Below are 14,310 nucleotides of genomic sequence, written 5' to 3' on the forward strand. Positions count from 1 at the left end.
TTCAAAGGAGTGAAGAATATCAGTGATTTTTCAAGGTATCTGCAAGAAATGTTGTGATATGAACATATATATGATTTCTGTCAGTGTCAAAGTCACAGGCACTAGTAATACTGTGATGGCTTGTTTCCATCTTCATGACATAGGGACATTTTTTCCCCACCCAAGTTGATGGACCCACAGGTTGAGAACCTCTGGCTTAGAAGCAGCCCCAATTCATTAGACCTCATTTCTTCATGTCTCTGAAATCAAGAGCTATTGCCAATTATAGAGGCTGTTCACAGTCCCCAAGCAGATAATTGACCCGCCGCCTGTAGGAGCTGCCTGTCCTTGAACATTTGCAGGTCATTTCAGAAATACCCACCTTTGGTCAAGGGCCAAGACATGGCATCATACTTTGCTCACAAACTCAAAGATGTAGGGTGTAATTTCAGCAAGAGGAAGGGCTGCCTTCGAGAAAAAAGAAGTCCGGGACTTCTGTGGCTTCATACATCACTTGGCATCAAGTGATTTTGTACCTTCACATAACCAAGAAAAACAAACAGGATTTTATCACAAAGGACAGTTAGGGCAGGATGCTCTGGGTGCCTTTGCAAGTGCAGCAATATTCATCAATGGGTACTTGGGTGAGACGGAAGAAAATTCTGACCATGGATGTCCTCAAGTGTTAAACTAGCTGCCCCCCATTTTCCAAGACATGGCAGCAATCTTGACATATATGATAACATTGTTGATATTTCTGGAAACCGTAAATTCATTCCATCACGGAGATGCCCAGTGCTCTGAGGGAGAAAATTGGTTTACGACACCGAGACTGTTTTCAAAGCTTTCAAGCTGCACAGAGCTCAAACTTCAGGAAGTTCCCCCCAGCGTTGCTAAGCTTGTTGAGGTACTAAAAGCTTTCAGGAGAGGGACCTCCAAATGAACAAAGGAACAAATAAGAATCAGAACCTCTAGCCTTATAAATCAATCCTCAGCAAAAAATACTCGTGTGAAAGCCATTTCTGTCCATACTCACTGAGCTGGCTGTGGGTTAGGAGAGGCCACCCCAAGCCTCCAGCCTTGCCACGGGACAAGCCTGAAGAGGCCACTCCAGGGGCTGGGATGGGGACTGCTGCTTAGGTTAGCAGAGACGGCACCAAAAGCTTAACTGGCCAAGCTGCAGAAGAACCTCACTGAGACAGCCCCTGGCCACAGCACTTCTCCTTTTGATTTCTACCTCTGATTGCTCTGTTTAGATCCTCAGATACTGAGCAAGTCAGGTGAAGGTAGTTACATAGCTAACCTGAAGCATAAATGGTGTCGTTCTTTCTGCCTCTACTGTTCCCTTACATTACAGTGAGAAGACAGACTCTGGTCAGACCCAGGAATCATTTTTGGGGTGCTGTGGCATTGCAGCAGGAACTCTGCCTCACTCACTTTGAGTAGAATTGAGCCCCTATACTCTTTTTGTGCCAAATTTTTTAAAGAAAAACTTCAACCCTACAGAAAAGTGGAGACTAGGATATTGAACACCACATACTTTCACCTAGGTTTAACAATTGGTGACATTTTGCTATATTTGCTTCCCCGCTTCCATAAGCTCTTATTTATTTATTTATTTATTTATTTATTTATTTATTTATTTATTTATTTATTTATTTTTGCTGAGTCATTTGACAGTAAGTGGTAGATATCATGATATTTCACCCCATAAATATTTTTTGCACAGATACTAATGGTAACCTATGTAATATGTGTATCCCCTATATAACCACATACCATTATCACAACTAAGAAAATTAGCAGTCATCCCATAGCGTTAACAAATATCCTGTGCATTTTCAAATTTCCTCTATTTGGCCCAATAGTGTCTTTTACAACTATTTTAGTTTATTATCTTTCAAATTAGGATGCAATCCAGGTTAACACATTTAATTTGGTCTCTCTTGTCTGGAATTTTTTTCCATGATACTGCTTTTTTGTAGAATCCAGGACACATCTTATAAAATATTCCACATTCTGGATTCATGTGTTTATGATACAATTTAACTTGTTCTATGCTCTAAAAAGCTTGCTTAGACCTAGGTTAAACATTTTGTCAAGAATGTTTCATTGGCAGTGCTGTGTAGCTCATTGCAAGCAGGTAAATGCCTCTTGTTGTTCAAGTTGTTAGAATGTCACGTGCTTTGAGCTCATGCGTGTAAGAAACCTAGCTCTAACGCCTGTCTCCTGTACCCTTCCCAGAATATGTGCACCATTGAAGCAGAGCTGGAGAATCTGCTGGGGGAGTTCTCCATCAAGATGAAAGGTATTCTTTTCCCCATTCAGGGAGGGTGAAAAACCATCTCCACAGAGTTCCTTGTATTTTGAGAGCACACGCTATTTTTATTTTCCTTGCAAAGACACTGTATGCCACTCACTCTCTTTCCTGCTTATGTTCATTTATTGATGCTCTAGAGCCTTCTCGTCCTTGACTTACCTACACACTTATATATTTATGACAGAATCTCAAACATACACAAAGTGAAGAGAATTTTACAATGAACCCCCATAAGTCCATCACCTAGATTTAATAATGAGCAAGATTTTGCCACATTTGCTTCATCTGTTCTCTTTGTTTTTCCTTTGATGAAATAGAAGTCTTTTGACAAAATGAAACCTAGGTATGTGAGTCTACCCCTGTGCACTTCAAGATGCATCTCTTAAAGCATAAGGACATCTTCTTACTGAATCACAATGCTAAGTGCTATCACATCAAATAAAATGAATAGGCCTTTGTTATTAATCCATTCCATTATTGCATTTCCTCAGTTGTCTCAAAAATGCTTTGTACAGTTAGTTTGTTCAAATCAAATTACATCACAATTGGTCATTAGGTGTATCTTTTAGCTTTCCTTTAATCTAAAACAGACCCCTCCTTGTTTGTGTCCTGCCACTGACTTGTCGTAGAAACCGTTGTCGTGCAGAACGTCACACATTCTAGATTTGTCTATCAGCTTCTTCGTGGGGGGATTTAAATTGTTCCTTTATGCTCCATGCTCCTTGTAAACTACCTTCAATTTTTTAATTTTATTTTATTTCCCTGTTAAACCCCCAGAGGACTGTGCATTTTCTTCTTTTTCCCGGTGTCTTTCTCCAGAAAGTTTTGATCTAGAAGCATTATTGATTTATACTACACCCAGGTGCTGTCACATTTACAGCTCAGTGACCAGCAGGGCTGTCAAGTAAGCAGCCATCACAGCAAGTACATTTTTTTTCTGAGTTTTGGCCCATTTGACAACAGCAAAGAAGGCTGTGCTTGTGCAAATCGTATTCTGAGCTTTCTTAGCAGCTTGATCCCTCAGTTGCTAATGGGGATTTAATCACCCTCTTGTCCTTTTTGCAATTAAGGGAATAGAGAAGGGGGTGAGCTTCATTTTTGAATAAGTCATCTAACTCAGGCGAAAAACGGTTTTGTCAAGTACTCTGCATGACATGAGTAGACTTGGAATAAAACGACCTTGACTCTCAGCCCCCAAAATGGTGTGTTCTGCTCTTTAGCAGATATGATAGTGAAGCAGTTTGTTATTCAAGGTTAAGTCTCAACACTTTACCACTGAGGTCAGCATTTGTGCTTTTTCAGTTTTTTAGGTCCATTCCCTTCATTTTGGGTCCTCACCTGAGTCAGTGGTTCTATAACCACTCAGGCCTTGCCCTTATCCCAGCAAGTTGTGGGGAGGGGCCTGGAAAATAAATAAATATATAGATATATATAGATATAGCTATGTCTATATATATATCTATCTATATATGTAGATATAGCTATATCTATATATACATATATATATATATAGAGAGAGAGAGAGAGAGAGCACCAAAAAAATGTATACACATTTTAATAAAGGAAAACTGGACTAAAATTATAATACTCAATATATACTGATACCAAAAGTCACGTTTGACTTCTGCAATTACAAGAGGTACTCAAAGTGGTTACCATCAGCGTCCAGACACTTCTGATTACAGCGAACTACTGCTTTTTTTTGCATATATATATATATGCAATATATATATAAATATATACATATATATTTATAGATATACTGATATATGTGTATATATTTATATATAAATATATAAATATATATAAATATATTTATATATTTATATATATATTTATATATATATTTATATATATTTATAAATATATATATATAAATATATACTTATATATATATTTATACACACACACACACACACACACACACACTCTCTCTCTCTCTCTCAGGATGATTCTGTCAGCAGCCTAAATTTGGAAAACAAGTGCTCTGAATCAGTGTTCAACACTTCCCTCTCCTGCTCTCAACACTCAAGTACCATCTATGCAGATCACACAGTCAGAGCCTGGAATCTCGAGAGCGATTCAGATCACACAAATCTCCTCACTGTTAATACAAGGACTACCATATTTCCTCCATTTCTGGTGTTCACTATTTTCAAGTGCATCAGTTTTTGGTAGGGTGCTAAGTTCCCCATTTTATCAATGGGAAATGTGGGTTCAATGACCTGCCCCGGAAGTCATACCATAAGTTGGAGTCAAACTTGAAACTGAATTCCAGGGCTCTTGGCTCCTAGTACATCCCAACCCTGCCCCGTGTCAGTAAGGAAGTCCTAATAGAACTGAGCAGACAACAAACTGTTGCTCAAAGGGTGGCCTCTCCTATGGGAAGGTCTTCTTCTACCTGGCACACAAGCACCTGGGAGTGGGGCAGGAGCAAAAGGACCCCCTGCCCAGCAGATCTGGAACTTCTAGGCTGGTGGTCAGTGAGAGGATGATGTTGGAGGCCTGCCATCCACTGGACCTGGCCACCTGGCCAAAATATCTCTGGTTATAATGGGTTATCATGATGGACTGAAAAGTTTCTGTGGCTCCTACTCTTCCATTTCTGTCTCTCTATGTTGTCGTCTCTTTCCTATGTGATCAGTGTCCTTAGCTTCTATCTGGACTCAAGTTTTCTTCCAGGGGGGTCTCTTAGACCTGACCTAATTCTCCTCATTCATTATGGATTTATCTTACTTTCACTTCCCTAATCTAACATAAAAACTCAGAAACTACATCTGTGAAGGCTTTGCAGGGTAACATCCCCATGGAAATTCTTCTCTCTCTTAATAAAGGAAAGCCCTCTCACACTGCCAAGAAATCTTACATCTTTATAATTAGCTACTTTCTTATCTGTTATTCATTCTGGTAAAAATAACCACCCCAACATACGCATTGACATAAACAGGATATTTCATAACATTCTCAGGCCTCGTAACCCAACTTCCTTCTGCCACATCTGTCCATGCTTCTGTTTTTGCCCCACGCCCAACACATAGACAACTGTTTTTGTTGGGAGTGGGGAGAAGAGTAGGGAGGTAAAATGATGAAGACAATTGATCAAACACTTACTGAGCTCCTGCTATTGGCCAAGCACTAGGCTACATCCTGATTGATTGTCCTTGGCCTTGAGTTCTACATAGTCTACTGGAGAAAATGGATGTATGAGCCAGTGCCTTTTAATTCAGTGGAATAAGTGACCTACTGGGCCAATAGTGTGACCAGAGCCTGGGGGAGAGAGGGAGAGGGATGCCTCTCACCTGTCTGTGAGTGTCTGTGAGTAGGAAGGCTCCCAAATGCAACCTTTTGAGTTAGAATGAGAGGGACCATTCTGGCTGATGAACAGCACCGGAATAGCACTCACCAAAGAGGGAACAGCATGTTCAGAAATGACAGAGAGTCGGTGAGGCTGAAGGCTCGTTGGGAGAAGAGGACGGAGAATTAGGCAGGGCTAGCCTTTGAAGAGGCTCAAATGCCAGGCTAAAAAGGGAGCGCCAAACCGAGGAACTGTTGACCAGGATGGAGGTTAAAAGATGTGATCTCCTAGGGAAAACTAGTTCTTCTCCCTCCTAATTATTACTCAGTTCAAATTAAGTTCCAGGGAGTGTGTATATCCAAAAGCCTTTGCTGGCCCCTACAGCCATTGGGGCAGGTCAGTCCTCCAGAGAGGGAAAAACTATCAGTGAGCTCATAAATCTGCATTATTTATTCCTGGTCAATAAATCAGTAAGGCTTGTAACAGGAGCTCCTGGCTGTTCAGTTGTACAGCTGTTTTCCTTGGAATAGAATGTGTGACTCTTGGAAAGGAAGATCATTATAGAACTAGGAAAAATAGGGACCTTCTACCAGGAAGGTCCCTGAGCAAACTGTCATATCTGGGCCTTCCAAGCAAGGTGTGGAGGAGCTTTTTTATCAGTAATACATGTTTAGGGTAAAACATTCAAGAGCTGCAGGAAGATGCGCCATGGAAATAAAGTCCCCTGGTCCCCACTCCACAACAGTCTTTTGAGTGGACATAACAACGCTTTTTAGTCAGTGCAACAGTAATCACATAGCTGCTGAGAAACTTTAAGCTTTCTCCAGCTGTGAGAATCCTAGCAGGCTTCAGACCAGTGGTAGAAAGGAACCTTATCCAGGTTTAAAGGACACTAGGCTGTAATTTAATTGCCTCACTGTTAGTTTCAGTTCTGCACCCACTGTCACACATGGCTTACACAAGCAGCTGCAACCTTAAGAAGCAGAGCCCCAGAACGCTTTTGGCCTGGCTATGGCCATTTGCTACATTCTTGTTATAATCAGGGTGCCAGTATAATACCACTAAAGCAATTCCAAGAAAGTTTGCTTTAATAACAAGGGCTGAGACGCTCAAGCACATCACTGCCAAGCACCTTTCTCCCATTTGGATAAGTTCTTCAGGTATGAAATGTCTGGTAATTTTGAAAGGAAAAAGTTCAAAGGATTTTTCCCTTTTAGTCACCAATTTTTCCTTTTAATCCAGCACCTTAATCACTAGTTTTGTGTAGTGATAATCAACTTTTTATCAGTTTTTTGGGGGGAATCTTTTTTTTTAAATCAGGCTTCTGTTGTTACTGCACAGGTAGACAGACAACAGATGAATTGTGAACTAATTTGCAGAGGTTTTAAAGAGCACTTTGTATTTTATTAGAAAACCAGTCAATTATGTTTTCTTTCAGAAGTATTAAAAAAAAAAGGCTAAATCCTCCAGAAAATTATTAGTGAAAATCAGCTTCATTAATTCTGCTCTTATTTCAGTAGATATTTTTAAGTGGCTTGTTATGTTTTACTTGTTACTGTTTCTCAATGGACGTCTGGCTCAGTGAGTGGGGAGGCCTGACGGCCTGCTGGGTTGCTGCCATCTATCGGGAGATAAGGGCAACAGCAGGTGCTTTTCTAAGCCTGGAGCTTCGCCATCACCGTAACCCTGGCGATGCTCATCCGACTGGTGGGAAGCCGAGTCACTGTACCACAGTCTCACAACTTCACAGGACTCTTCATAGAAGGCAAAACACATTGTGTGACACCATCTCCGTCATCTTTACATGGGTAAAATTATGTGTAAACCTGTATAACAACAACTAAGAATTCAAAGGTCAATAAGTGGCAGCTTGAGGAGGCTGTGCAGCCAGGGGATCAGTTTGTCTCGTGAACGTCTGCCTGTATGTGAGGAATCTGAGCTGCTTTTTTACCAGCTAAGCAAAATTATTTTCTCTCAGGCCAGTGGTAGGAAAAGAGAGGGATTGTTCATGTCTTCTCAGATCTCTGTTTTAACTTTTTTAAAGTGATACCTTCTCATTTTTTAAAACATTGGAAAACATATACCAAAAAATTTTAAGTCGTACAAAATCGCTCCACCTAGTGCTAAACTTTGTTAAAATTGTCATGAATATCCAACCAACCTTTTCTCTTTGTGGATGCTGCCTGCCAACTTGGGTGATCTTTTTCATGTCTTTTTTCTTACAAAAGAAATACATGATATTTGAAGAAAAAAATCAAATAAAAATTACTAAATGTCAAACATTTAGCTTTCTCCATTATCCGTACCAGAGGTACTTATTTTTAAGTTTGTATGTTTTTCTAGACTTTTTTTCCTGTGGATATATTTTTATGTAGTGGAGATCATACTCTACATAAAGTTTTATATTCTCCCTTTTTTTTCTTAATACATATTACATTATAAATAGTTTTATTAAAAGTTCACTCTAAACATTTGTACTGAATTCTTAACTGGAATTTTTTATCGTAAATAGTGATTGGTTCTTTTCACCAGAAAATGAAAAAGTGCTAAAGATATTTGCCCACTTTTATTAAATTTGTTTTATTCCTTGATTAAAACTTTGTCTTCCAGGCCTTATTAGGATAAAGGACTTTGCATTGTGTTTGGCATGGGAATAGCTGATGACAGTAAAACTGGGATTACTGATAAACCTCTACTGACAACTTAGTCCCCTGTGTTCCTTGTGTGCATGACTCACATGCCTTCTTCCCCACACTTTATCCATCCTTGACACACAGTAGGCTTTCAGGAAATATTATTGAATGAATATACAAGGTACTCACTCTGTCTAGAGGTATCTTCTCACCCATGTCTTCATATCACTGAGGTGAAATTCTGTTATTTAAATGCTACTTTCCTTCATGAAACTATCCTACATTAAATGAGATACAGCTTGCTTGTTTTGTTTTAATTATACAAGTAACAGTCTTATGAAAATTCAAAATACAGAAAAAAGCAAAAATTTCCTTTTACTGTTTCTTCATTGCTGTTGTCCCTCACATGTGTCAGTTTGCTATGTCTTTCAATATCGGTTACATCTTTTAAATAAACTATACATGACAGATGATCAATAAATAGTATTATCACACTCCTGGATATATAATTATCACCACTTATTAAGGACTTACTATGTGCCAGATGCCATCTTACTGTCCTTACAAACAAATCTATGAGCTGGACATTATTATCCCTAGTATAAAGGTGAAGAAACTGGAGTTAGGTAAATTATCTAAAGTAGGCTAGCTGGTAGATAAAACAGAAATCAACCTCAAATTTAACTCCACCTTACTGTCTACAGGTCTTTGTCTGTTTCATTCCTGTGGGTTTTAAACATATGTTGCTCTGTATTATGTGTATCTGTAAAGTCTTTCTTAATTTCCAGATTGTTGCCCCCAAAGCACAGATCCTCACACATGGTGAGCTCTCAATAATAAAAGACAGATGTCCCAAGATAGTGGTCATCTAGTCTGAAAGATTTGTGTTTCCTGCTGTACCAGATGTCACACTGGGTCTCAAAATGAGCAGATCCCGTTAGAAATGACTTGCTGGATGGTATAGCAGAGGAGAAGCCCCACCTTCATTTTGGGGGTGCGGGTGATTGTCATTTGGTTGGTTAGTTTGATTCTGTTTTCTTAATTACTAGTTTTGTGTAGTGATAATCAATCTTCAGTGATTTCCTAACACAATAGGTATTATGCTATATAAATAGGATAAGGAAAACAGAAGAATGAGTGAATTGGTGAATAACCATGGGAATAAGTACATGGAATCTTAACCGAAATGCAAAGTATTCATTAGAAATCACAAATCTTGGGACAGAAAGAAAACCAAGAGAGTCATTTATTTACATGGGTATATGTTAGGTAGATAAATTAACATATCTTTATGGCCCAAATTCCATGATCCTGGAACCTGCTTGGACCTTAAATTGGTCAAAGGTACTAGCCCCCATGAGCTCTAGCCCCCACTGAACAGCCTTCTCTGCCACAGAAAGCCCTTCTTTATCCCCCATCCAGGAATGTCCCCCCCAGCGGTGAGAGATGGAATTCTGACAATAGCCGTTCCCACATAGGCCCCCCCAAGTAACTACATGAGTTCACAAAAGTCTGATACTTTACTTGAGTTTTAGCAATGTGCCAGTGTGTGCTAGTAAAAAGAGGAAATGTATTCTGCACCTCATACCCCAGTGCTTGCTTGCAGGTCTGGCCGGCTTCGCACGCCTCTGTCCTGGAGATCAATACGAAGTAAGTGTCTTGTTGGGCTGGGTGTTGGAATTCATGACTTGAGAGGGAGGGTTAGTTGTTGTTATTTTGCTCCTTAAGTTACCTTTTTACATTTGTTATTTTGAAAAAAATTAAGCCACTAAGAAAGTTTGGAGATTGATATAAGACCTCCCATACACCTTTCATCTAGACTCATCAGTTTTTAATATAATGCCATATTTGCCGCATTATTATTACTATTGCTATTATTTCACTGAACCATTTTAGAGTAATGTGCAAACATCCTGATTCCTCATCCCAAATTCTTCTAAGAATGTGTCAAGCAAAGAATGTCCAAACCTATAGAAGAGTTTTACAGGAGTTTATTTGAGCCAAATTTTTGAGGACGTGCTCAGAAGCAAGATCTCAACCGATAGAGAAAATTCTCTAGAGAATGGCACTTTTGCAGTTTATTTTATACATTAGAGTTAAAGGAGGAAACGTAAGGAGCGTTACATGAAATCCATTGGTTGTAGATTAAGGGGGTGGGAGAAAGCAAAGTGGGGAAATCTCTGGGATTGGATAAAAAGTAAAATGGAGAGACACATACTTTCACATTGGTGGATACAGGATAGTTAATAATTAACATTTACAGCACATAGAGATGGTATTCTGGGAATAAGATAACAATGACAGGGTGTGGTCTGGTGCCTATAGTTGTGCCTTCGAGGGATTTAGAAAAGAAAATTACTCTGACGTTTCAAAGGTATGTTATCTTACCTGCATAAGAAAAATGGACAGGGTTCACTGAAGGTAAAGACTGACATTTGCTAAGGAAGCTGCACGCCTGGGATTTGACTACCTGCCATGGCCGCCCAGTTAGGAATTTGTGATCAGATCATCCTGTGTGTTTACTTTTGGTCACTCAGTTTGTCGGGTCTGCCATGGGGCCCCCTGAACTTCTCAGGTTTATTACATAGCCCCTTTTTCATTCACAAATGGAAGGACATTCTCTCATGTAAGTGTTATACAACCCTCAACACCAGCCAACTTAGCATTGGCATTTTAGCTAACGTCATTTGATATATGTTCTATATTCATATTTTGCCAAGTGTCCCAATATTGTACTTTATGCAGTTTTCTTTTTCTGATTCAAATCCAGTGTAGGATCATGACTGCTCATAAGTATCATGGTTGAATAATAATATTTAGATGTTTCTTTACAAAAATGTATTCCATATTAAGGTATATAAATGTTGAATCACTATGTTGTACACCAGAAACTAATATAATACTGGGTTGCCCCAAAAATGTATACACATTTTAAGAGATGTTATCTTATCTATGTATTACTTAGTAGTTTGCCATAATCAGAAGTGTCGGGACGCTGATGGTAACCACTTTGAGCACCTCTTGTAATTGCAGAAGTCAAATGTGACTTGTATTCATCTTTTGTTATCAGTAAATATTGAGTAGTACAATTTTCATACAGTTTTTACCTTTCTTAAAATGTTTATAAAATGTTTTGGCACCCTCTGTCGTGTACATATTACAACTATAATAAAAAATAAATTTATATAATTTATCTGTATCTATCCATATAAACATATATGTATACACACACACACACACACACACACACACACACTCTCCATAAAGTAAAAAAGCTTTATATCTTTTCCACCTTCAAAAGGGAACTTACATAATTTTTTCATCTATCTTCTCTAAAACCCTCTATAATCATACTTCTTGGGGTGTGGGGTGTAGTCTTTCCCTAAATGGTAAAGTTGTTTGACCAAGGGGAGACTGCACACCCTCTCCCCAGAGGATGTGGGATTTCAAAATCCTCGTCCAGCTCTGCCGTCTCCTTCATTCAGAAGGAAGATGTCTTATTTCTTGCTCTGACTGCTAAGTAGATTTTAGCTGATGGTCTCTCATCTCTCTAAAGGAGCAGGAAAGTGTGGAGAACTAGTCCAATGGTTGTTCTACTGAAGTAGAACTGACCAGAGAAAGAACCGTGACATGAGCGAGCAGAAGGGCGCCGTGTGATGACATTTACTAAAGAAAGTCCTCCACACCTCCTGACTTAGAGATGCAGAACTCTAAGAGGGGGAACCCTTTTGCAGTCGCTTCCCCAGTCATCATCTGCTTCACACTCCAGAGCCCAGGAGATCTGGAAGAGAGGCCACTAAGAGGGTGGAGTGAAGATAGGGTAGAAGTGAGCAGTGGCAGCCGCTTCATTTACTTGCCCTTTGAGCTCAATGTTTGGTCAATAAAGGCAGTGAAACATGTGCTGTTTGTGTCCTCTCCCCAGATTTTCATGAAGTATGGCCGACAGAGGTGGAAACTGAAAGGCAAAATAGAAGTGAACGGCAAGCAGAGCTGGGATGGAGAGGAAACGGTGTTCCTGCCTCTGATCACTGGACTAATTTCCATCAAGGTACAGTGTTGTCATCGCCGTCTGTTTTCTCCTGGTGCCACAGCTGGATGGCCCCACTGGTGGGGACCTTGCCCATAACTTCTGCCTGCTGCCCCCTTGTCCCACAGACTCCTCTCTGTACCACAAGTATGTGGCGAAAACAGCCACTCTCATATTGAGGGGGCAAAGTCAGTGTAAGGTGGGCTTTGGAAATACCCACCTCTGATTTCAGCTGTGCTCTGAAAGAAATGACTGAACTGGCTAGGAATGAAAAAGGAAAAGAGTGTCCTACCTGTCTCATCTGCTGTCCTCTAAGGCCTTTCCTTCATGCTCTCTTACTAGGTCACAGAAGTCAAAGGGCTGGCAACCCACCTCCTGGTGGGCAGCGTGACATGTGAAACCAGAGAGCTGTTTGCAGCCCGACCTCAAGTGGTGGCTGTTGACATCAATGATCTTGGCACCATCAAACTGAACCTGGAAATCACCTGGTAGTAAGTTTCTCTTTTCAATTTCATCACATAGAAATACGTGCTACAGGCTAGTTCTGTTCGAAGGTGGTACATAGACCATCAGAATTGCCACGGAGCTTGTTCCAGAAGCTAACTCTTAGGCCCCACCCCAAACGTACATCTCTCAGGGCCCAAGAATCTGTTTAACGAGCTCTCCCGTGATGTTCACACATGCTAACATGTCTTATCACTATTCTGCTCTTATTCTGCCTCCTTCCCCCCTTTTCTACCTTTAAATATGTATGAGGAAATATATCTCTCCAGTAAATTAATTTTGAAGAAAATAACTGTCAAAATGAAATTTTTACTTAAGAAATATCCTGATTCTCACTATGGTATTTTAATTGCTTATCTATCTTTATCTCCTATACTTTCACTACTCTGGGAAATTTTGAATATTCTTAGTCTCTCCACACTCTAGTTACTGAAATAGAATTCTTCCAAAGGACAGGAGATACATTTTGTCAAACTGATGAACTTAAAAAGTGGTTTTCTGGGCCAGCCGGTGGCTCAGGTGGTTGGAATGCCGTGCTCCTAACACCAAGGTGGCCAGATCGATTCCCACATGGGCCAGTAAACTGCACCCTCTACAGCTAAGATTGTGAACAACAAACAGCTCTCCCTGGAGCTGGGCTGCCAGTGAACAGCCAGAGGTTGGTGTGAGCCGGCCCCGGGCTACCATGTGCTGCCATGAGCGGCCGGCAGCTGGTGAGAGCTGCTGTGAGAGACCGACTGCCGACCTGTGACCGACTGCCGGTGGGGAGGGGGGGGGTCGCAAGGCTCATAATACCAGCATGGGCCAGGGAGCTGTGTCCTACACAACTAGACTGAGAAACAACGGCTTGAACCAGAGTTGGGGGTGAGGGAGGCAAAGAAGGGGGGTGGAAAAAGTGGTTTTCTGATATCACCCCATGAGAAACATCGCGCTATGTTATTAAATACATACGTGGCTCACATGTGATGTTATGCCCTGGATGTACTACCAAGTCAATATGATGTGTTGAGTATTAATGTTCAGGCTCTCCTTTACAATATAGAGGGTCAGGGAATGGAAGCAGCAGGCACCCTGTTGCCTTGTCATTGAAACATTGTCAACAGTTTTTACTCAGCCCTTCCTCCTAATTTGTAGTCACGGACATCTCAAATGCAGGATCATTCCTCTGGCTGGATGAACAGGAAGGCATAAGGATAAGTGGTGTCACTGTAGACAGACTATTAGTCTCTCCATCACGCAAGAGGCTCTATGTCAACTGAAATGAACAGGATTCTTTTTTTGAGTGCGTTCTTTAGAACTGAACAACAATCTATTGTTAATAATCTCTTGTATTGTTCAAGTGTCTATCCCTACAAAGCTCAAATAATTTTTATAGACTTCTTCCAGTATCTGTGTTGGGGCAAGTACTAATATATTTATGTTTCTAATATTAATGAGAGAGATATATTTAGGTGTATAGATAAGTTGTGCTTAAAGCTGTGATGATAATCTGTGGTCCCTTGGGTGGGTCCCTTGGGTCCCTAGACTCAGTTTTCTGCTCTACTTTCTTTTC

General features: G+C 40.3%; 1 protein-coding gene across 7 annotated transcripts in view; it reads left to right on the forward strand.

Annotated features, from left to right (window-relative positions):
* The window catches only part of RIPOR2 (RHO family interacting cell polarization regulator 2), a 188,158-nt gene that overhangs the window by 144,036 nt on the left and 29,812 nt on the right, over nucleotides 1-14,310 (forward strand). For all 7 annotated transcript variants that reach the window (XM_019716819.3, XM_019716820.3, XM_074318944.2 and 4 more), the window contains exons 8-11: nucleotides 2,224-2,287; nucleotides 9,834-9,877; nucleotides 12,150-12,275; nucleotides 12,597-12,745. In XM_019716819.3, the coding sequence (XP_019572378.2) occupies nucleotides 2,224-2,287; nucleotides 9,834-9,877; nucleotides 12,150-12,275; nucleotides 12,597-12,745 (383 nt within the window). The remainder of the gene's footprint in view (nucleotides 1-2,223; nucleotides 2,288-9,833; nucleotides 9,878-12,149; nucleotides 12,276-12,596; nucleotides 12,746-14,310) is intronic.

This window comes from Rhinolophus sinicus, chromosome 7 (genome assembly GCF_057876585.1).
Source record: "Rhinolophus sinicus isolate RSI-liver-muscle chromosome 7, RSI-T2T, whole genome shotgun sequence".
In the NCBI taxonomy this organism is placed as follows: Eukaryota; Metazoa; Chordata; class Mammalia; order Chiroptera; family Rhinolophidae; genus Rhinolophus; species Rhinolophus sinicus.